The following is a 23,372-nucleotide window of genomic DNA, read 5'->3' as shown; positions in this document are numbered from 1 at the left end:
TTTAATAGAACCTAATTACCAACGTTAAATAGTAGGGTTGGGGAGAGTTTCGGAACTGCTTTCTCCCATGTTCATTATATCAGAAAATTTAGGTCAAAGAAGTTTTTTTTAAAAAACATTCCCAAACTGCCCATTTGTTTTTCATTTCTTAGCCTTTGGGTTTTTATGTGAGGATACTAAGTAGTGTCGGTAGTCAGAAGTGAATTTTGCTTGCTTTTGTAATTCCTGTTCTTATTTCAAGTTCCCCCTTTCTTGCTTATATTCCTCTATATAAATAATAACCTGGAACACTTGACATGATTAAAAATGTGTAATTTATTTGCAGAACTTGTAATAGTTGGAATTTTTAAAGGGTGTATTGAAGAGTTACCTAGCAATAGATCTCAGCCTTTCTCTCCAATCTGTTTTACACAAACATGAAAAATTATAGCCCCACCCCTTACATAAATGCGTTATTAGAAATGACTGCCAGGGCATGCCGCTGCTCATGTGCACGGTCGGTATATGTGTGCTGTGCTTTCTCTTCCTGTAGGCAAGGCAGTTTCCCCGGCATGAACCAGAGTGGACTTATGGCTTCCAGCTCTCCCTACAGCCAGCCCATGAACAACAGCTCCGGCCTGATGAACACGCAGGCGCCACCCTACAGCATGGCACCCGCCATGGTGAACAGCTCGGCAGGTAACCTTGGCAGCTCTGTGCACCTGAGCCTGTCTCTCTTCCCTCCCCTCCTCTTAGGCTCCACCAGTGAATCTGCCCAAACAGCTCGAGAAGACGGATCCGTTGGCGAAAGTGGGAATCACACTACTTTTCTGCTTCTCAGAAACTTGCTCCATCTATTTAAGACTGAGAATTACATTGTATTTTATGTAAATTATTTTTATTCAATCAGTATTTGTATAACATGGACATATTTCAAGTATCATTGGAGATCGGTAAATATACACACTAAGTTCTCTTTCTCTTTGGGAGTCATTAGTACTGGCAGATCCTCAACTTATCTCCATTTGGTAGTGGTGGAGACGAACATTTCAAATTCACATTTCAGGGGAAATCGCTGGAAGGGCAGAGCAAGGGGGATTTGAAGTGCTTTTTACATTTAGGGAAACATCTGTATGCTCAGAAGTAGCTGCTTCCTAAGTACTATGTGCAGATTGTCTCTATTGGGAAACTGTTTTAAATGTTTCATAGTGTTAGTTCTTTTAACCCATTTTATAATCTCCACGGTAGCATTCTTAAAAATCATGTCTGCTGAGTGCAGTGGATGAGTATCCGAGGTTTGGAAAATATCGAGAGTGTCTAAAACTGTGCCCATCTCACATGATCTTAGACTCTTCAAGACCTTTGAACCGCCTCCTCGGGTTCCATAACTACCTATAGACAATGAGGGCCACTTTTTCTGTGAGAAAGTGCTGTGTGTTTCAGGCCATCTGTTACTCTATCTCACGTGTTGAATGGATCTCACTGGAGGATTCCCTCCTTCGGGGACCGCAGAGCGGGGCTCAGCCACTGTGTCTCCTGCAACGCCCCGCCACGCGTTAGGAGTGCATGGGAGAGCTAGAGCCTTGGTTCTTTCTAATGACCTTTGTTCATTCCCTCTGCCTTTTGCCTCCTTTCTGGCCTCTCTGTCTTTGAAAGGCCTCCCCAGAAGTTAATGTTTCTGTCAGGCGGCACAGGTGGCGAGAGGCTGGGCTCGCCTCTTGTCTGAGCTCCTGTGTTGTTGATTTCTGGGACCTGTCTGAAGGCTGGCATTCCATGGTGACTTCTCTTGAAAGATTTGTGAAAGAGGAACACATAGAAACTAATGGTAAAAACGAAGGTTTTTGAATAAATAAAATAGCCCTTCCTGATGCCTTGTTGAGTGCTTATCCACCACAGCCTGGTGGACGTTTCACATTTGAGATGAAGGTGGAAAGCTCGCAAACAGCCTGTTAGCTGGAAGCCTCCTCTTTTCCTAACCAGTGCTGGCCCAGGTAACAGAGTACTGGGTTTTGACATTCTATGTTTTGTCTGGCTTGCTGGAATAAAATTACTTTAGAGCATTGAAACCACACAATCAATTTTCACCTACTATTAGCAGTGCTCATTTTTCCCTTCTTCCTTTGGACCCCAGAGCCACAAAAACAACCAACAACAAACAGATGGCACGGGGCCCTGCCTCAGAAGATTTATGTATTCCTAAGGAATTGCCAGCTTAATGGAGATTCACAGAGAGGGTTTCTTTTTATTATTATTATTCAGATAATTCAGCTATTCGTTATTCCGTACAGAGGAAATCTGCTCAGTGAAAGGCCATCTATCCTCATGATCTTTTGTAGGGGGTAGTAGTATATTTTTTACTGCATGGTACATTTTGAAACATTGAATTTTTAATAATTTAGACATTTATCCAGTTTTCTGCTGCACATTGATCTGGGTTTATTCCAGCTTTATTAAGTGAAATGCACATCAGAGGGGGACTGACCGTGTGGCACTGGCTGTACACCTGGCGGCGGCTATACGTGAATCTGCCGCTATTGCGTTCTGATCTCTCAGAGAGACAGGAGTGACACAGAGTGTTGCGGCGTAGCCCGGGTGAGCCACAGGGCACAGGAGTGTCCACCTGACTGCATGAGAGATGGGCCAGAAAGGGTCGGATTACCGTCACTTCCGTCTCCGTGGTTTAGACCCCTACAGATAAATTACCAGTGACAACAGCAAAGCATTTCTACATCAAAATACACTTTTGGAGAAAGTGAGGACAGTACAAATGATGGCCAGGTCCGGCTATGGAATTTTCTGAACCTGCATTCCAGCATTCTCTTCGCTGAGTTCAAACCATTGTGTTGTAGACAGTGTACGGGGCCAAAAACAGTCCTCCTGTGTAGTGACAAATTGTTACAGGCTTCAGTGAGCAAGTAATTATTTAAGTGAGTCAGTGCGAGTATAAATATGACAACTATTTCTTCACTTAAAATGCCAAGGAAAGTAGGATGATAAGCAGCAGGACTTTTTCCCTCTAAAAGAGCTTTTTCGGTTTTGTTTCAACTTTTTAGATTAAAAGGTTAGAATTATTTATTACTGTGGGCAAAATTGCAAATCATGTATACCCTTGTTAAATACACTGTAATACAACACTTGTGTTACTGGTTAGATTTCACTTATTTGTGTTTAGTTTTATGATATTCATTAGTCATTTATACTTGTCTGCATATAAACATCATCTTAAAGTGGACATCTAAATTCCAAAAAATGTATCTACCATCTGTGGTTCTAAGTTTGCCTCACCAGACGTTACTCTACAAAATGTAGGGCGTTTCTCCCACTGTCACCTATAAATAGTACAGGAGCGGCCGTATGTGCCACTGGAACCAGGCTTCCTTGCAGAGAGCACTGGGCACATTCCAGAAGTGAGTCCTTCTGCTAACCTAGCACTGCTCAAGTCCCAAACGCAAAGTGTCCTGTTCATGTCCTGCCCGTACAGGGTATGCCAGCCCCGGTAGGCCTTTACAAAGAAAAAGGCAGTCACACTTCCACAAAAAGCAAGAACCACCCACCTCCAGACCTCCTGCAGTGGTTGTAAAAACTACCGATTCCGGGGCTCCCTTCAGAATTCTTGAGGGGGGTCCGGGAATCCGCGTCCCTGGCTGCGTCCATGGGTGGTTTTCCTGCATGCGAGCTGAAGCTTGAGGACCACCGACTTGGAGGTCTTCTGCTCACCAGTCTCCTGGCAGATCTGCCGCCAGCTTTGTGGAGCATTAGCTGTTTACCAGATGATTTGCTGTTTTGAAATTTAAAAAAAGAAAAGATTCACAAAACTATGCCTAGAATATCAATCTTCCAGCTGGATCAGCACTGTTTTCTGTCTTGGGACTTTAGGGTCTCTCACAAAGGAAGGTTTGGGGCTTCAACGCCATTCCGAGGGGCCAGTGGTCCGGGTTGTCTGTAGAGGCTGCTGCGGTGTCACTTGCATGCTTGCTCTAGGGTAATGATTTCAGGTGAATTGCTGCCCTCCGCCCATATACAAAGGGCTTGATAAAAAGGATTTGATAAATTATGAAAACCAAATCTCTTAAACTGGAGGAAAATACATCCTGAGATTATGCCAAAGTATATGGACAGCTCCAGACTCTGTAGGTGGCTGGGGGAGCTGCTTTCCTTGGAATGCCACCTGGCACAGCCAGCATCTTAGGGGTGGCCATGGTGGGGAGGAGCACTGGTGGCAGTGACAGGGCATGCAGGGCCTCCAGTGTGCTCGGCAGCCACCCTGCCCCATGGAGGGTCCTCCAGGCCTTGCAGATCCAATGCGAGCAACGCATCTCCCAAGCCCTTCCCAGACCCTGTGTGTGTTATCTTCATGGTGGACTTCGTATCTCTCCACTCGTAAACATAGTCACAAACATCCACAGATGTACATACATAGATCAGCCCTCTGTGTTTTCAAAAACAGTAAGATACTGTGCAGTCTGGTATATTACCATGAAAAGAGAAGAACTGTGCATTTCTCACCCTATTTCACCATCTTCTGGGAATGACTTTGCAGGCTTTGTAAGGAGACTGAGTCGAGGAAGCAGAAGAAAGCAGGCATGAGTGTTGAAGTTCGGTTTTCCTCATGTCATATGTTCTTTCTGTTCATTTTGAATATATTCAATCCAGTGTGGAATAGCTGCCTTAGGACCTTGACCCACACTTACTCTTTAAGAAATCATTCTAGTTCTTAAATTTCAGTGGTAAAGCCAGAGTCTGGTGCTTGAAAGGTATTTACAGTACTCAAGCAGCGCTTCCTGCAGTCACAGATTCTTTACTGCCCCTTTTTATGTCTGAACTTTACATACCGGATTACTCATGTCAACAGGAGAAAGAACAGTGCCTTGATTTAGCAGCTGGTAGTAGTGGCCCTTCTCTTCCGGGAAAGGAGAAGTGGTGCCCCGGAGGCCCATTGCCTTGGGAGGCACACGGCTCTTTGCCGTGATTCATTGAGAATTCTAGTAAGAAGCATTTCAACAAAAAAAACAGTAAAAGCCACAGTAAGGAAAGCCCTTCTGATCCATTTAGTAAAATCAAATGTACATTTTATAAGGCAGAAATATTAAATAGAACTATGTATTATTGTAAATTCTATCCCTGTTTATCTCTCAAAATAATAGCACAGTCCCACTTTTGATCATTTTTATATTCGCACACCCAAAATGCTTGTTTTAAAATATATAATAGAGAATGAAGAAATTTGGGGAATTTCAGACCAACAATATGTTTATATTCATGTAAGTCTGATTTTCAAATCAGTGTAAATTTAGTCAGTCATTTCCATAATACATATTGGCCTAGTTCTTTATGCTTACAAGTTGCTTTTGTGTACGCTAACACATTTAATGCGTAAAATAGAATCTTACTCTTCCTACTTTCAAAATAATATTCGTACATAATGTATTGTAAATACTGACAAAACTATCACTTAAAACCATTGGAGAAGCTCGATGCCGCCGGAGCCATGTGGCCATGACTTGACTGCTTTCTCTGGAACTGTTTTGGCTGTCATTCCTTTGACCCCGCTCGGAGTCAGCCAGCTAGGACATGCGGACTCTCATAAACAAGCCCCTCTTTTCTCACTCATCCTGCTCTTTTATCCTTCTCTTCTTCTGAAAAGAGTGTTTTTTAATGTACAGGTTTACTAATTCATATCTCGTTAGACCCCAGAGACAAAACTGCGTGGAAGCAGTCCAATCCGCTGCTTTGAACAAGGCGGGCTTCGCGGTGTAATATCTCTCAGCTGCTTGAGGTTTCACACATTCACAAAAATAACAGCATTTTTAGCTGATCCCAATAGATTTTTCTCTGCAGCTGCATCACTTGAAAAAGCTTTTTGTTCCAGTTCTTAAAGTCTAAGTATTGAAAGTAATTTGAAAAAAAGACAAACATCCCAATTACGATTTGTGTGTGTTGTGATGACTTTAAGGACTGACTGGGCTGCAAATGGGCTTTGAAAAACCAGCCAATGTGCCCGTGGAAAAGACGGGATTTCAGAGTGCATTGTTGAGTGTGCTGATGTGGACTCATGGGCACGTGGCAGGGTAGGCTTTTTTGGCAGGACCTATGGTCTCAACCTGCAGTGATGCTAACGATATTAGCAAATTAGCACCACAGAGCTTGCCAGCTAATTCACCAGAGCCTGCTCACTCTCTCACTGCTGTAATTAAAACTAATTATTTTCTAAAACATAGTAATACATGAATATGTGCAATAATCATTTTGTAGTGGGCAATCTGCGGAGCCTTTTTTAAAGCTTTTTTTTTTTCTTGGCACATTACGCTACATGTGTCCCGCCTCGGTTGAGCCAGCACTTTCATTTGCAGAATGTAGAATGGGCACTGTTCATAGAACCTCAGGTTTATTTTCATCTGAAATAGGCCGGGTTTCTGGTTCCCACTCCTGTGCAAGGCTCATCATTCTCTCCCGTCTCTTTCCTTCCCTCTCTTCCTCACCCTGATTCTTCACATCTGGTCGGTGCCTCACTCGCAGCCCCGTGTTGCGCAGATGGTTCTCACAGTGGGGTACTGTGGAAATTCAGCTGTTATTCCCTGGATAGCTACACTGATTCCTTACTGTAGCCTTGTTCTTCCACTAAAAAGATATGTAAACCCATATTTCTAACCTGAAAATGTCTGCTGGTATCTGCAATGAATGTGTAGAAGTCGGTTGTTCTTTGGTGAACCTTTCATGCTGAAGCCTAGGTAGAATTGATTGGATTTCTGAGCCTAGGGTCAGAAAGTGTGGTGTTGACTCTGGAGCTGCTGTGGGCCTCTGACCTGGGGTGTTGAGCTGCTGTGAGGGTTGATGACCACAGGCTCTCAGACACACTGAAAGGATCCTAGCGCCATTGCAAAGTAATTGGAAATCCTTTCCTTCAACAATTTATTTTTAATTATTGTTTTTGAAGCTATCTGCTATGATTGTCTTCCCTTATTGTGGACTGGACCACATGCAATAGATAAGGTTTTCAAAAGAAACACTGGGAAATGTCAAATAACTTTGCAAGCTATAGGTTATTTGTACCTATGAAATGAAGAAGGCGCTAAATCTTCTAGTACTTAGGTAAAAAATGTGCACACCAGCATTTGCTTCTAACACCTGATTAGTAATTTAAACATTTGCCTTATTTTCACTTGTTGCTTACTCTTTTAAAGGTATAATAATTTTGAAAAAATAATATTGATGTAAGTTGACCTTCAGTGGTTTGGGTCTTAAGCGTAAAGAATGCCTGCCCTTTTTTTTTTAGTTAAAAAAGGATTGCCAGAATGCGGTGCTATTTGCATTTCAGAAATTAATATGCTCCCCATTACAATGTCTTTTTTCTTTTCTTCCTACAAGGGAAACGCGAGTGCCTCCTGCTTCACTCTGTAACTTGTGCTGGCAGGAACACAGTCTGACGAATCACACATTTAATCCTAAACTCTTTCTCCTGTTTTCGATTAGCATCTATGGGTCTTGCAGATATGATGTCTCCTGGTGAATCCAAACTGCCCCTGCCTCTCAAAGCAGACGGCAAAGAAGAAGGCACTCCACAGCCCGAGAGCAAGTCAAAGGTACTTCCTTTCGCCTCTGCACGCAATGTGGGGTCTGCCTAGCAAAAAGCTGCGTGTCGTCCTCTCTCACTGGTGTTGGCCGACACTTTTTTTTCGTTTGGTCTCTTTTGCATGCCTTCATTGTGTGCGACATGTTTGTAGTCTTCTCTTCTTTCCCCAGCCCCTTCATGGTGTGGATCTGAAAGTTACTAGTTCTTATGGCATTAACTCATGGCTGAGGGAGATGGGTGGAGGGACAAGACCCACCTAAGAAAGAAGCTTCGGGGTGGGGAGAAGCAGGGGTCTTGCCTGGTTTCGGTACTTTGCAGCCATTTTCTCTGCCTTCAGTTTATAGCTTCCTGTTTTGGCCGCCTCAGCAACAACAACATACTTAATCTTTTGCTTTCCTGCCTTATTTGATAAATAAGGTGAACAGCTTTTTTTTTCTTTCTTTCATAAGGGGTAACCCATGCTTAGCATTCCATGTAAGCTTGAAGTAAGCATGGTGGCGAGTGGCCTTCTCCAGCATCCAGCAGACTTACCCAATTCTACTAATTAAGAATGTTGTTTTAATACCTTTATCTATGTGTGGTTTTGTGTGTTTGTTTGTACATGTCTTTATATATATATATATATAATATATATAAAAAATTAGTTTGTTAAAGTGGATGTACTTTTTGTTATTTTAAATAAAGTTTGCCCTACCTTTGTCACTTTTTTTTTTTTATTCCTCTACCACAGGATAGCCACAGCTCTCAGGGTATTTCTCAGCCCCCAACCCCAGGCAACCTGCCAGTCCCTTCCCCAATGTCCCCCAGCTCTGCTAGCATCTCCTCATTTCATGGAGATGAAAGTGATAGCATTAGCAGCCCAGGCTGGCCAAAGACTCCATCAAGCCCTGTAAGTGGCTCTGGTTTTTTTTTGTTTTTGTTTTTTTTGGGGTTTTTTGATAATTAATTAATTCTACTTGAATGCTTGCTTGTTTATTTGTTTTATAAGACTTTTTCTTTATAATTTATCCATGAAAGGGTTTTCTTTATAAGTAATTATATTAGTGACAAAATGAATAAGGTTTGCGTACATCAAAGAAGTTGATAACTGGTAATGAAAAAGCCGTTATAAAGAAGCACCTCTATACAAAGCATGCGAGTGTGTTAACTGGGTCGAAACTCCTTCACACAGTGACTTTTCTAAAATGTCTAATCCATTCTGCACTTGTAGAAGATTTTTCAAATGCGTTACTTCTCCATTTACATGGGAACTAATAGCAGCCATTGACGTAATGACAAGTTTGGCCCCTGACCTGTATTTTGCATGTTCTATCTATTTCAAAACTGCCTACCTGAAGGAAGTAAATAGTCAGTCTGGGTATGGTGTAGTGTAACATCAGCCCTGCTTTATTTTCAACCCAATTTTCTGAAATTAATAAAAACATAGAAGAAATGTTAGCATACGAATGAAATTTTCATTTGATAATGTGTACCTATGTTAGAATCAGTTGAAATAGAATAATTCTGCACAAGACTGCTGATAATCTTGAAATTAGTGTTGATTTCTTTATGACAGATAAATTATAACAAAAATGTCATGGATGTATCAGGGAATTTTTTAAGCCTCAGTGTTCTTCTGACCCTAGGATTGGACCTTTAGTTTCCTACTAAAGAAATTCTGTGCCATTAGGGGAAAAAAAAAAAAAGTAATGGTGCTATAGTAACCTTTATTTTACATTCATTTAAAGAATCAAAAGATTAAAAAAAAAAAACTTAACATGCAATTACTTGCCAAGAAGCCACAATTAACATGCTCATTTCTGTAAGACGATGTATTGACGAGCACGGCTCAGGAAGGCAGGTTGGAGGGAAGAGACCCTAGCTGTGCAGAATCTGGCAATCCAGTCAAAACCCCAAAAGGAGGCTGCTATTAATTATCCATTCACTGGTTTAAACAGATAGAGCCTGAAGGTTTGAAGAGTTGGTTGTTCTACTAAATGTTTGTAAAATTCACATGCAGCTCTAGGATAACCAGCATTTTCCCTTTCAGAGGAAGAAAGGGCGATATTCGCTCTTACCTTCTCTGTAGCTACATTTCGATTTTGCAGCCCTGAGATGAAACAGAAAGCGCTTCTAGGTTGGGTATAGCGGACAGAGCGCTTCTAGGATGAGTATAGCGGACAGAGCGCTTCTAGGATGGGTATAGCAGGCAGAGCACTGCTAGGATGGGTATAGCAGACAGAGCACTGCTAGGATGAGTATAGCGGACAGAGCACAATTAGGATGGGTATAGCAGGCAGGGCACTGCTAGGATTGGTATAGGAGACACTGCTAGGATGGGTATAGCAGGCAGAGCACAATTAGGATGGGTATAGCAGGCAGAGCACTGCTAAGATGGGTATAGCAGACACTGCTAGGATGAGTATAGCGGACAGAGCACTGCTAGGATGGGTATAGTAGACAGAGCACTGCTAGGATGGGTATAGTAGACAGAGCACTGCTAGGATGGGTATAGCAGACAGAGCACTGCTAGGATGGGTATAGCAGACAGAGCGCTTCTAGGATGGGTATAGCAGACAGAGCACTGCTAGGATGGGTATAGCAGACAGAGCACAATTAGGATGGGTATAGCAGACAGAGCACTGCTAGGATGGGTATAGCAGACAGAGCGCTTCTAGGATGGGTATAGCAGACAGAGCGCTTCTAGGATGGGTATAGCAGACAGAGCACTGCTAGGATGGGTATAGCAGACAGAGCGCTTCTAGGATGGGTATAGCAGACAGAGCACAATTAAGATGGGTATAGCAGACATTGCTAGGATGGGTATAGCAGACAAAGCGCTTCTAGGATGGGTATAGCAGACAGAGTGCTTCTAGGATGTGTCCATCAGAACTAGCAGGAAGGGGTGCGACTCCTGCATTTTGATGTTTTTATGTTATTTGCTTTGAGTCTCAGAAGGCAGCCAACATTGTGTGTTTTCCCCTCATAGTCTACCCTGGTTTTTTGTTTTGTTTTCTTTTTTTAATAGGAAAAGCATTTCTGAATCAGTAATGCTCTCAAGTTAACAGTTAGGGTTTAGATAACTTTTCAAAAGTATTTGTGTGTTGGCCCACAGGGAGAATTTCAGAGGTTAAAAATGATAATCTTCAAAACTTAAGATAATAGACCAGGCGCGGTGGCTCACGCCTGTAATCCCAGCACTTTGGGAGGCCAAGGCAGGCCGATCATAAGGTCAATAGATCGAGACCATCCTGGCCAACATGGTGAAACCCCGTCTCTACTAAAAATACAAAGATCAGCTGGGCGTGGTGGCACACGCCTGTAGTCCCCACCACTCGGGAGGCTGAGGCAGGAGAATCACTTGAACCCGGGAGGCAGAGGTTGCAGTGAGCCAAGATTGCACCACTGCACTCCAGCCTGGGCAACAGAGCATGACTCCTTCTTGAAAAACAAAAACAAACAAACAAAAAAACTTAAGATAATAATTAAGAATAAGAACGTATTAAAAACAAAGACTAACAGTAGACCATATTATATTGTTTAAAACTTTCATCTTGCTAATTTCATTGACTTCTAAGAAAGCTTGAGATAGTCACAATATTTTAATTTACTAGTTAGATTATCTCCATCCACTGTAGAAAACTTTATCAAAATCGACTTTTCTCCTTTAATGTAAGACAATAGCAAACTGAATTGTAAACTTTGCTTTCTGATTATAATTCAACTTGAAATTGTATATTTTTCTAAATATTTCCATATACATGATTTCTTCCTGTACCATAAATAGTTTTAAGGATTTACGAGCAAACTTCTGGCTCCTGTGGTAGACAGGAACAAGAGAAAATGAAGCTCACAGTAGTGGAAGATGTCAGACTATTGCTCTGTGTTGAAAAAACAGCCACTTTTTTGAATGAGACGCTAACTCAAAAAGGGGAGCAAAGGAGAGTATAATGAAGGACCTTACATTATCTCTGCTATCAAATCACTGCAAATACATGCAACCCTGGAATAGTTAACTGCTCTTTCTGAGATGCCACTTCAATTTGGACTTAAAATTGCTCTTAATAGTGTCCTCAATAAAGCCTGTCTAACAGCAGGTCTGGAAAAGGCAAAATGATGAAGATGTTCTATGCTTTGACAGTATGCTGTGAACCATCATTGTTTTGTTACAAAACATTCTAAAATAAAAATAAACATTTGTCCATACACATACACATACACATATTACCAGGCATATGGTAAAGACTGCTGAAATGTAAATCTGCCTAAAAGACTTGAGGAAAATGTACTTATAGGCTTAATTAAAGTATATGCAAGGAAAACATTTGTGGCACCATAATAATGTCTTGCTGTAATTTTACAGCAATTTCCATTCCTTTTTCTTGCCTCCACAAAAGTTTCACAGCCGTAGGATACAATTTTTACAACACTGAAGCAGTACTAGGTAGGCCTTAGTGACTGGGAAGAGCGAAGCCATCTTCCTGAAGGGCGAGTTTGTTTGCCCACTGTCAGTGGGAGGTGTGTAAATAAGACCTTCATCCAAAGCCAGTGTCTATGAACAAGGATAGTATGTTTGGAGCCTGGTCAGTGATGAAAGTGAAGTCTTTAGTCGCCTTCTGTTCGGACACCGGATACTGGCTGTGGTCATGGTCTGCCCAGTGCGAACCTTAAGCTGGGGTGGAGGCGTTGAGTGCTGGTAAGAGCCTAACCCCTTGCTCAGCCTCCAGCCTTACTAGACTGCCCACGCTCACTCCGCCCTGTGCTCAGTGAAATCCTGTTTATAGGATATCTGAATCAGCTGTTAATTCCTGTTAGCATGCTGCCAGGCTCTTCACACACTTTTCGTCCATTGGAGTAATCATTCATGGAAAAAAATGCTATCACAGCCTCCAGCATGCAGGGCACTGCGCTAAGCGTTGGTGATCCCCAACATCCCATAAACTGTGCCTGTGGAAGTTAGAATCTAGTCGGAAAAGTGGGTGTCAGAAAGATAATCATGTGCAAAACATACAGTTTGATGTAGTGTGTGACATAGTGCTGCAAAGGAAAAGTGAAGAGTGTGGCAGTGGGGAAACTGAGGCCCTGGTTTAGCTTAGCGAGGCAGCCTTGAGGCCTCTTCGGGATTTATCACATAAACTGAGGCCTGACCATGTCAATTCCGTGCAGATGCATTTTCCTACATTATGGTGCCATAAAAATGCTTTTTAGAAGATCTAAAAATTATGAAAAATAAAACTATTCTATTAGAAACCATCTTCATTACATTTTTCTAAAATTACAACAGATTGAGATACATACAAGTTAATTAAACTTCAGTTTATTTAACTAAGGAGAGAAAAGTTAGTATATAGTCAAACTGTGTACATCATTATCTCAGGCTTATTCCAACTTATAAGAATCCAGTCCCTTCAGAGGCAGGAACCAGCATTTCTGTGCCCCATTGCTCGGTTCATGATTATTCATCCAGAACCCTTCCCCAGTTTCGGTTTAGAGAAAACCAAACCAGGAATGGCAGCTGGATTTTACAAACAGGTTATTAGATGAGCTAACTGGAGCAATTTTAAATGGAAATGATTGCTTTTATTTGTCTTATCTTTAAATTGAATCTCAAACCTTTACCTCAATTTTTTACAAACAAAATGCAAGAGGGAAGTTGTTTTACTGTTACCTGATTATAGATTTTAATGGTTTTTTCCTCATGTTCTTATTTCAAATTTTCACTTTTGAAAAACATTGGACCCATTTTTTTAAGTATAACTCCCCAAAGGAAAAAAAAAATCTCCATGCCAAAATTTAGAAACCTCTTAATAAGAACTATCTTGTTAATTAAAAAAAAAAAAAACAACTCCATACTGAAATTTAGAAACCTGTTATTAATAACTGTCCCGTTAATGATGGCAGAGCCTCTGAGGTGCTGTCCGGGTGAGAATCTGGTGGAAAGTGTGTTAGAACAGCCGCTTTTCCTAGTCAAGTAGGCCTTGCATACGAGAATCTGGAAAAGAAACTTTAAAAACATATCATTTGGATATATAGTTTCTATATTCTAAGTGTACATATGGGTTTATAGACATATATATTTTCACACATATATGAATATGTATACATATATATATTTTAAGCTCTTTAAAGTAATTTTTAGGTGACTTGAAGTGTAGCCTCAGCATCAAAGTATAATATAAAATATAAAACAACTATTTTTATCATTCTACGTTTTTTGTTTACATCAGCTGTATCACCCATTATATATTTGATAAAGATGTTTTGCCTCAGTAATCCTAAAGCTGAAGGCTTAGAATCTCAGCCCAGTGACTCTGTAGAGTCACGTGTTAGTCAAAGGGAAAGCGGCTGCTTCACGTGCCGTGTCCGTTTCATTCGCGGGCATCCTTTCTCAGGGACCTACTTTTACTGGAGATCATTTTGCTAAATAAGGTAACATCTAGCCTCAATGGCAGTCATGTTATTTAACCCCCTAAACTTTCAGAAATATGTTTAAAGTTCTTGTTAAGCTAAATAAAGAAAAAGGAAAAAAAAGAATTCTCTCTATAATCATTGCTCTATATTGCAAATAATAACCTAGGTATACATAAATAAATGAAGTAAATTATTGTTCCAAGAAATCTTTATTGAGAACTGAGAAATGATTTTGCACAATAACCCTGGTATTGCAAATATTGTAAATATTTTTACAAATATAGAGATATAAAAGAAAGGGAAGAAAAACAGTTGGCCCACCTACTTGTCCAGATTATGGAATCCATAGGGTAGGCTTCAGGTGTTCAGAAATGGCAACTCTTGATATTTTAGAGTCAGGTAAAAGCTGATACATAAAAACCCAAGAACTAGAGTGTCAGTATAAAACACACGAGCATATAAATACATGGGCCTAAAAGTAAATGCATATGTTTATCCATCGATATGCTGGGATATGAAATAGCCCATGGTTAAACCGTGGAGTCTATGTCTCAGTCTGTTGCTTTTGCTTAAGCAATGAACAGTTACCTGATAGTTTGTTACCTTGACAGAGAAGTTCAAGCAGTCTTAAGTACGGCAAGCCAGCTGTCATGAATAAATCCCAAAGTTTTGGTTGCTCCCTAGTTTATCTAAAACAAAACAAAACAAAAAAAATCCCACCAAGTTTAGAGCCCACACCACTGGTTCCTGTGACTGGGAATCTACCTTGTATTTTTCAGCAAGCACCGTGTGGTTGCTCATCCTCCAGGTACTGTAGCATTTTAATGAAGACGCCCTTTAGCCGTTCTTGTTTTGATAAGGAAAAGGAAGAGTCCATTTAGTGTTTTGGGCTCTATAATATCACATGTAAAGTTTTTAATTCACTGTGATCATTCCATGAGCTAGAACCCTTTTACTTTTAAAAATAATATGAGGTGTCACTGGAATTTTGCCTTCTGGGATTCAACGCTTATATCCAAAAGGGGCTTTGTTCTTTTTTGTTTCTGTTTTAAAGTGCATAAAATGGGGAGTTTGGGCCTTTTATTTAAAGTAAAAGTAAATTTCTAATTAAGAAGATGTATAGTTTGTGCCTGAACTAGTAGCCTTCATTCCTGGTTGTTGTGTGATAGCAGTAGTTTTGAATCTCTTCTCTTCTTATATTTGTTAGCTCATTAGTTTTCTCTCCCCTTCTTCCCTCTCCCTCTCCCCACCCATGCCCCACCTTCACATGCTGCTTCTGGGTACTAGAAGTCCAGCTCCTCCACCACCACTGGGGAGAAGATCACGAAGGTGTATGAGCTGGGGAATGAGCCAGAGAGAAAGCTCTGGGTCGACCGATACCTCACCTTCATGGAAGAGAGAGGCTCTCCTGTCTCGAGTCTGCCTGCTGTGGGCAAGAAGCCCCTAGACCTGTTCCGACTCTATGTCTGCGTCAAAGAGATTGGGGGTTTGGCCCAGGTAAGAATGAGTGAGGGAGGGAGTGAAGAAGGCAGTGTTATGGATAAGCTCATACGGAGGCTTTCTTTCAATGTGTGGACTCAAGTTTTTTTTCTCACAAAGGGAAAGCTAAGCCTGGGCGGAAATCGCCTCCCTGCAGCCTGTGTCTGTGTGCTGTCAGGGAGCGCTGGGGGACCCTGGCTGTGCCACCGACTCACAGTGTGGCCTCAGCAGGTCATGTACCTGGACCTTAGTTTCCTCATTGATACAGTGGGCCAGATTGGATTTTTCTATAGGTTTCCTTACAGCTTCAGAATTCTCTGGAATCTGCCAGTATTTCATAGTAAATACTCAGAAATGTTTAATAAATGACTGAATTAATTATCTGTCAGATATAAGTCACATTGACTGCTTCCCACTATCCAGAACAGGTTATCAAGAAAATTAAGTCATACTTGTCAAACCACGCCCACAACAACCGGACAGTTAGGAGGGCCAGTACTGTGACCTCCAGTGGGCTAGGCCTCAGGTGGGATGGGGGCTGCCTGGGGTACAGGATTAAGGAGCTGTCACCATGTGCTTGCTGCACTCTCGGAGTGAGTGCATTCTTAAGTCTCATTGCCCAGGCATCGGGCTGTCCTCACTATAGCCCTCACTCCTTAATCAGGAGCCTAGCTGTAGGGCCATGCCCTGTCATAGGAACAGGGAAAAGGCACTCACTGTGTAGCCTCTTTCTTAAATACATGAGTCACCAGCCCCAAAGCATAGATGAGAAAACTCTTGTATAACAAAATCAAGTACAGGACTGGATGCGGTGGCTCACACCTGTAATCCCAACACTTTGGGAACTTAAGGCAGGAGGATCACTTGAGGCCAGGAGCTGCAGACTAGCCTGGGCAACCTAGTAAGACCTTGTCTCCATTAAAACTAAAAAACTTAGCCGGGCGTGGTGATGCACACCTATAGTCCCAGCTATTCAGGAGGCTGAGGTGGGAGGATCGCTTGAGCCCAGGAGTTCAAGGTTACAGTGAACTTTGAGCACACTACTGTACTCCAGCCTATGTGACGGAGCAAGACCCTGTCTCAATAAAAAAAATATATATTTTTTAAAAATACAATAACGCTGTAGCCCAGGGACACTCACAAGGTAGGTGGTGGGGCCAGATCTGTCTGACTCTAAATACGTACTCTTTCCATTTGCCAGTGATTCTTGAGCCTAGCTGTGTATTTGAATGGCCTGGGCAGCTTTTAAAAGCTGTCAGTCCCTGGGCTGCCACCCCACATCAATGAAATGAGACCTTCTGTGCCCAGGTTAATCTAACAGGCAGTCAGAATCAGGTGCCCTACACCGGGGTCACTGACCATCCAAGGGCAAGTTACCTGCCCTGCAGGTGTCCTGAGGGCCTCCATGGTCTCAGCGCTGCATCTCAAGGGAGAAAGGGGAGGCCTTCTTTGTGCTTAGCCTTCCCCTTAGGTGCCTAATCCATCCCATGGGGGACTGAGACCTACGACAGAAAGAATTAGAGCTTGCCCAAGACTCTGCCTAACCAGCTGCTAAGTCATGGAATACCACGTGTGAGTGCTGGTCAGCAAAGGGAATGATTGAGACATACTTCGCTCTAACCTGGACTCCCCTGACCTTTCCCGTCTGCACCTGGACTCCTTTGCCCTCTGCTCCTGGAATCGCCTGACCTTTCTCCCCTGCATCTAGCCCCTTCTGACATTGATTTTTTAGAATCACCAAGACTGCTCAAACGATTAGATTTTATGAGCTGGCACACAATAGGTACCGTTTGGCTACTGCCCTTACTGTGACTGCAGTGTATATAGCCAGGCCGGGTCTGTCAACGAGACTCTGTGCGGGCTTGACTAATGAGCATTGCTGGAATGTAGCTGGGTTGCATCTTCGTTCACACACCATCATGCTCTCTACCTCGTGGGCATCAGATGTGGTTGGGAGCAGGTGCTGCAACCACACAAAGCCCCGCTCCCAGCCTTCCTTCCTAGGTCATTCTGAGCAGCGCCGGCTTGCCATTCCTGAAGCTACCCACAGACTCACGGTTTGCAGCCCTACATTAAGTGCCAGAAGAGGGCGGCGGGCATCTCAGGGAACGTTCATAATTCATTATACACCACCGAGTACTAAGCAAATGGACGTAAGAGCTGTGTGAGAAAGTTTGAATCCAGAAATGTACTATTTCATTAAAAACCACTGTCCCTGTACCCTCTCCCGTGCTACACAACGCAGGAGACTTCAAAAGGCAAAACCTTCCCCAAGTTATTTGCAAATCTTCATGTTTCATTCGTGTGTTTAACCTGTTCCCAAGTGGGAATCAAAAGGTTAAAATAATGCCTGAGATCTTGATGTCGCATTTCAGGAGTTCTCTTTCTTCCTCCTCCTTTTAGAACTGTGTTGCCTCCAGCCTAAGCCTCCCTGAGTAAGAGCACCTCACAGGGAGGGCTGTGCCCGCCCCGTCGGCAAGACTGGTGGTCAGTGGCATCACGTTGGGCTTTTTACATTGGAGGCTGTTGGTCTCGGGGCTCACTCTCCTGCGCCCGGGGTGCTGCTTTTGCTTTTGCCTGACGCCCCCAGCAGTCTTGGGGTGAGGGGACAGGTGCGGCCCAGAATCACAGGCCTACTCCTGAGAGCCTGCACCTGCTGGAATGAACACTTTCACATCAGTGCCCGAAAACCTAAATTGCAAAATAGTGCTGCCGTTGCTTTTTAAATGTTTTGAGATGCCCTTTTTCCTTAATTGGAGGCGGGGTGGGATGAGCGTGAGGCATTGGGAGACGCAGCGGGCAGAAGGACCTCCGAGCAGAGCTTTTTCTTTGCCATCAGCAGGTTCCCTAATGGTTTTATAACTGTAAATGCTGCCTGTGCACTCCTGAGTGGGAGTAATGAGCATTAGTTAAAAGCGGCAAATGAAAAAAAGTAAACCAAGACATTAAGTGCTTTTTTTGTCTCCTGGCTTTAAACAAGCCACTTTGCTGCAAACCAATGATCCTGCCGTGTTGTGTTTTCTTTGCTAGGTTAATAAAAACAAGAAGTGGCGTGAGCTGGCAACCAACCTAAACGTTGGCACCTCAAGTAGTGCAGCGAGCTCCTTGAAAAAGCAGTATATTCAGTACCTGTTTGCCTTTGAGTGCAAGATCGAACGTGGGGAGGAGCCCCCGCCAGAAGTCTTCAGCACCGGGGACACCAAGAAGCAGCCCAAGCTCCAGCCGCCATCTCCTGGTAAGTGGCGGCGCTGCAGTCATTGGCCCAGAGGAAAGCCCAGGCACCAGGGCTGGGATGTTTGGGGAAGGTCGTTTCACAGTCAGGCCAACAGAGCACTCGGGACCTTTGAGAGGCGGCAGTTCCGGTGTCGTTTTGTTTATTTAATTGGACTTCCATTGGCAATGTTAAGGGACTAGAAAATAAACTCTGGGATATGGCCATTTCTGGTGGGTACTTGGAAGGCACCTTCTTTTGCTGTACATTAATCAAAACAGGCTTTCGGATTCTGAGCCATGTAAGTTTTTTTCCTTATATAAGTATTCCAAAAGATTCCCTCTACCTCTACACAAAATAACGATCCCCAGTGGCCTGTCTGAACACTTGAGGACGTCTAGGAAGTGCCACCCTGCTGGTTTGACAGCCAGCTTGGGTCAGCCCTGCCTGTCGGAAACCCGCAGCACTGAACTTTAGCGAAATGAAGTCTGGGCTTAGCTTCTAGTATCCCCTGCCCAGCAAGTCCTTGCTTCTAGAGAATTTAGCGAACTGTCGTGGTAAGGATCCACACAGCCTCGCTTTGGAAACAGGTGTTCATTGCGGCCTTGTCCTGGAAGTCAGGGGTCTTAGGAATGGGTGCAGTGCTCATCACCAACGTGCTCACAGGCCACACTGCACCAGTGACACCTGCTGGCTCCCTTCTGTCTCCTCCCCACTAACCGAGACCCTCCCATTCCTTTCAGCTCCCCTGCTAGCCTTCATTCTGCTATTTGGATTTCAAATTTGAAATTGCTAAATCATATAATTCTGATAAATGCAATAGTAGAGGTGGGAAGAAATTGACGCCTTAGTGCCAGGTGGCGAGCTCACTCCAGTAGACCGGACCATTCGCTTCTCTGTAGCTGGCTCCCAGTCAGTGACCTTCAGCATGTAGCCTCACTGTTCCTGGTCCCTGTCTAAAGGTGTGGCTGTACCCACTGCTCCTGGGCATAGCTTGTTCTGAGCATGGCTGGCAGCCCATGTTTCCTGAGCACTTCCAGTGTGCCAGGTACTTTTCTAAGTGCTGTCATTTCATCTTCACATCAGCCCTGTGACACTGAAACTATTTTAAAATCCGTAAGAAAATGAAGGCCTTGTGGAATCTAAGTGCCTTGCCCAAAGCCAAGTAGCTGGGGAGTAGAAGGTCTAGAGTATATACGATACCCACCAGACACCTCTGCCTGTATTGAAAATACCTTTGTAACAGGTGGAATGTGTACACACTGAAGCCAGAGAAAGAAGTTGTTTCACTTTTAATGATTTCCTCTAGCTGCTGTCTGGATGGCAAAACTGGTATCCAGGCTTGCTAATCAAGGGATCTCACATGAATACTTCTTAGGCCCAAAGCGCACTTGTAGTGAATATACCTAGAATTACATCTGTAGGCTCTAAAAACAAGTAGAAATCCTCGCTAACCTCATCCTTAAAGATTCAAAGGCTTTGCCAACTCTGGCGTCCCTTAAAAACTGGGAAATCTAATTTTAAAAATCTCACAACATTACATTCAGTTCACAGAGTAAAACATGCTGCCTGTGAACAGCTCTGAAACTATTTTTCCAAAATAAAAACCCAGTGGGGCGTAGGGACCAAAGTGGTGATGTCTGCGAAGATCTAAGGCTGTGTTTTATTTGCCAGGAAAGAACTCGTGTAACTGAATAGTCCGCACTTGTGTGTGGAGAATAGCTCTCCCAGCGTGCATCAGCTTCAGGACGGGCAGCCCTGCTGGGGCGCATAGATCCCTCAGAAAGTGGAGGGCCTGTTCTCTTAACAGCCAGCCCTTTCCTTTCCCCCTTTTTTAAACTGCCATTTTTATGGCAACATTATCATTTTAACTACACAAAAGAGCATGAATTGCAGGTGTACTCCTGGTCATACATTCTTCTCAGTAGTCTAGATGGAGCCCCAGGTCCTGGGACACAGGAGGCAGTGGAAGGAAAGGCTCCTGGTCTCGCCCAGCCCCCGGGAGCGCATGCAGGGGGCTCCAGAAACACACAGGCGCCCAGGGTCGCAGACAGAGGCACCCCGGTCTTCAGAAGCCTCTGGCTTCACTGCCACCCAGGCAGCAGGTGGCCTCTCCAGTTTTGGCCCCATCATTGGGGAAAGTGTCTTGAAACATTTTTGTCATTAAAGGAAAATAAAATTACTCCTAACTCTTGGCCATGTTAGAGTCTCATTTATTACAAAATTTTTAGACACAAATTTACAGTAAAAACCTGTGTTCTTTGAAGTCACTTTTTCCCAGAAGAACATAATTGTAGTTTATTTTTTACCAGCACATGCAGGCAAACTCAACTAAAAGATTCCGAAGAAACATTTTAGATTTTTTTTCCCCTGAGGGTCGCTTTGAACCAACTAAAATCCTAAATCTTTTGACTGTATTCTAAGAGCATTCCAAGCCATGTGTCTCTGGTCGGGTTTCGATTTGGGGTGGCTAATACAGCTCTGGGCTTCAATTCTGTCAGCCTCTGGGAGGTATGAGCCCCTTGGCCGCTGGGGCTGCACTCCACGTCACTGCCAAGTTGCTGTGTGGCTTCTCACACCAGATGTCTGGGTTCCTGTCTGCCAGCAACCAGAGCTCAGTCAGTGACTGAGACTCCCACGTGAACCTAGGCAAGGCCTTGGGGTATGGTTTGTATCTGGAAGGTGCCAGTGGGGGCCTTGTTCTAATGCATCTAGAGAAGGTCATGGGGAAGTTTGAATGAACACTGTAGGAAGTGCCTCCCCAGATGGCCCCTGCAGCCTGTAAGCTGGAGACAGGGAGGGGAGTAAGGGACCAGGTTGGGAGAAGTGGGGCAGGGGTGGGGCACAGAGCTCCATGTTCAATTAGTGAGTCTGTAACCAAAAACCCATCCATCTTGGCTGGCAGGTGGCTGACTGAATTTCTATTATTAGCTGACAGGTGATGTCACAGAACCTGTCATGGATCCAACTAGGGAATCCTCAGTGGAAGATAAATGAGAAAGGGGTTCAGGTTATAAACAGAGGTGCCCTCTGGTTGACCTCTAGTCACTGTAGACCTGGGGACATATCAGCTCTTCCTTCTCCCCACCCTATTTCCTGCAACCCCGCCAGAACTAGGGCACCAGGTTTGTGCCGAGTAAATTATCTTCCCAGCTAGGAGCCTGGCCGTGCTGTCTGAAGTGTGTGAATGTACTTAACCTTCAGTAACCTTTCCATTGTTTACTTTAGAGTATACATTTGTAGCTTCTGGCAAAAGGTAGGGATGTCCTAGAGAGCCTGCCAGCCTCCTCTATTAATGGAGTTACAAGAGGTTGCATTCATTTTTTTTTTTATGAAAGGAAAAAAACACTGGCAAGAGAGATTTTTTTCCTTTTTTTTTTTTATTAGCTATAAATGTGAATACTTGTAAATAAGGGTCATTCTGAAATCAAGCCTTGCAAGTGATGTTTCCAGGGAAGCTGTCAAGGCTGGAGTGGAGCCGGCCTGAATGTCGAAACAGGTCGTTTCTCTTCTGCAGCACTAGGCGGGCAACCATGTCTGCAGGATTATTACCCTCTTATGTAAACTGCAAAAGATGGCTTTCTTCTTTTACTCCAATATGCTTTTAACATGCACTTCCAGGGTTTTACAAAAATTTGGTTTATAAGTATTAGCGAATACATTTTTCTTTTGAAATATCTACATTAAACATCAGTCTACTCTGTATAACAAACCCCCGTGGCACACATTTATCTCTGTAACAAACCTGCACACCCTCCACATGTACCCCTGAACTTCCAGTAAAAAAAGAAAAGTAAATAAAACCTTTTTATTAAAAAGTCAGTCTTTCCAGCATCTCTGAGTACTTCTCTAAGTCATTCGGTGCAGGGCTCACGGGGGTGGGTATTACACCAGCGTTCATTCCAACCCAGGCCAGGGGCTGGGCAGACCTAATCTGGCTAGAAATGTCTCTGTCTAGGTGAGGCTTTCCGAGTAGAAATAATGTACTCATTTCGATTTCTGACTCCTTCGCAGTGTACTCTGTAACCTCTCGTGGTTTGTTTCACCTCTGTTGCCACTGAAGTGAGATGTAAATAACGGTAATTGTAGTGAGCCTTGGGGACTACCCAGGAAAGGCATTACACACGATAACATGGAAAATGTTACTCACAAATAGCAGTAATCCTGCCATTTGTTCAGGGGGGGTTCTGAACGCTCTCATCATAAACTCCATGAGGGCAGGGGTTGTTGTCTTTCTTGTCAGTTTGGTCCACTGGTGTATGTGGGCGTAGAAAAGAGCCTAGACTGTAATAGATGTATACTCCTTCAATAAGTATTGTTTAATTCACACGTGAAACCAGTATCTATTGACAATCTAGCATGCTAAGGACTACCATAGATGACAAAGCCGGGGCCCTGAAAATGTTACGTTTTTCCCGCAAGGTGAGGTTAATTTTTCTAAGAGTCCCGTGTAAGATTTGGAAAAAACCTGTTCCATTCTGTTATTATGATGTAATTATACTTAAAGCCAAATCTCAGCACCCTGATAACAACATTAAAAAACTCCGAACCAGTATGACTTGTGTTTTTTTATAACAAATCTGATTTCATAAGTCAAAAAATGACTGCTATTAATGACAGAGCACAGATGCATTCAGATGTTGAGAAGCTATTGAAGTGACATAAGGCTCATTGTTAATTTGTATCCTTGCTTTTCATCGTAAACATTTCACATTGCCTAAGACCCAGAACTAAGTTTTCTAA

At 43.2% G+C, this 23,372-nt stretch overlaps 1 protein-coding gene across 7 annotated transcripts in view; it reads left to right on the top strand.

Moving 5' to 3' along the window:
• Window positions 1-23,372, top strand: part of ARID1B (AT-rich interaction domain 1B) — a 438,832-nt gene that overhangs the window by 394,890 nt on the left and 20,570 nt on the right. For 4 of the 7 annotated variants that reach the window (XM_012451755.3, XM_064360518.1, XM_064360519.1 and 1 more), the window contains 5 exons: window positions 533-678; window positions 7,450-7,559; window positions 8,280-8,438; window positions 15,227-15,436; window positions 18,449-18,653. In XM_012451755.3, the coding sequence (XP_012307178.3) occupies window positions 533-678; window positions 7,450-7,559; window positions 8,280-8,438; window positions 15,227-15,436; window positions 18,449-18,653 (830 nt within the window). The remainder of the gene's footprint in view (window positions 1-532; window positions 679-7,449; window positions 7,560-8,279; window positions 8,439-15,226; window positions 15,437-18,448; window positions 18,654-23,372) is intronic. The other 3 variants (XM_012451772.3, XM_064360521.1, XM_064360520.1) reach the window with 1 other exon arrangement.

This window comes from Aotus nancymaae, unplaced genomic scaffold (genome assembly GCF_030222135.1).
Source record: "Aotus nancymaae isolate 86718 unplaced genomic scaffold, 86718_ANA_hifiasm-v0.15.2.pri h1tg000040l, whole genome shotgun sequence".
Taxonomy (NCBI): domain Eukaryota; kingdom Metazoa; phylum Chordata; class Mammalia; order Primates; family Aotidae; genus Aotus; species Aotus nancymaae.
This window is presented reverse-complemented; position numbering and strand designations above follow the sequence as displayed.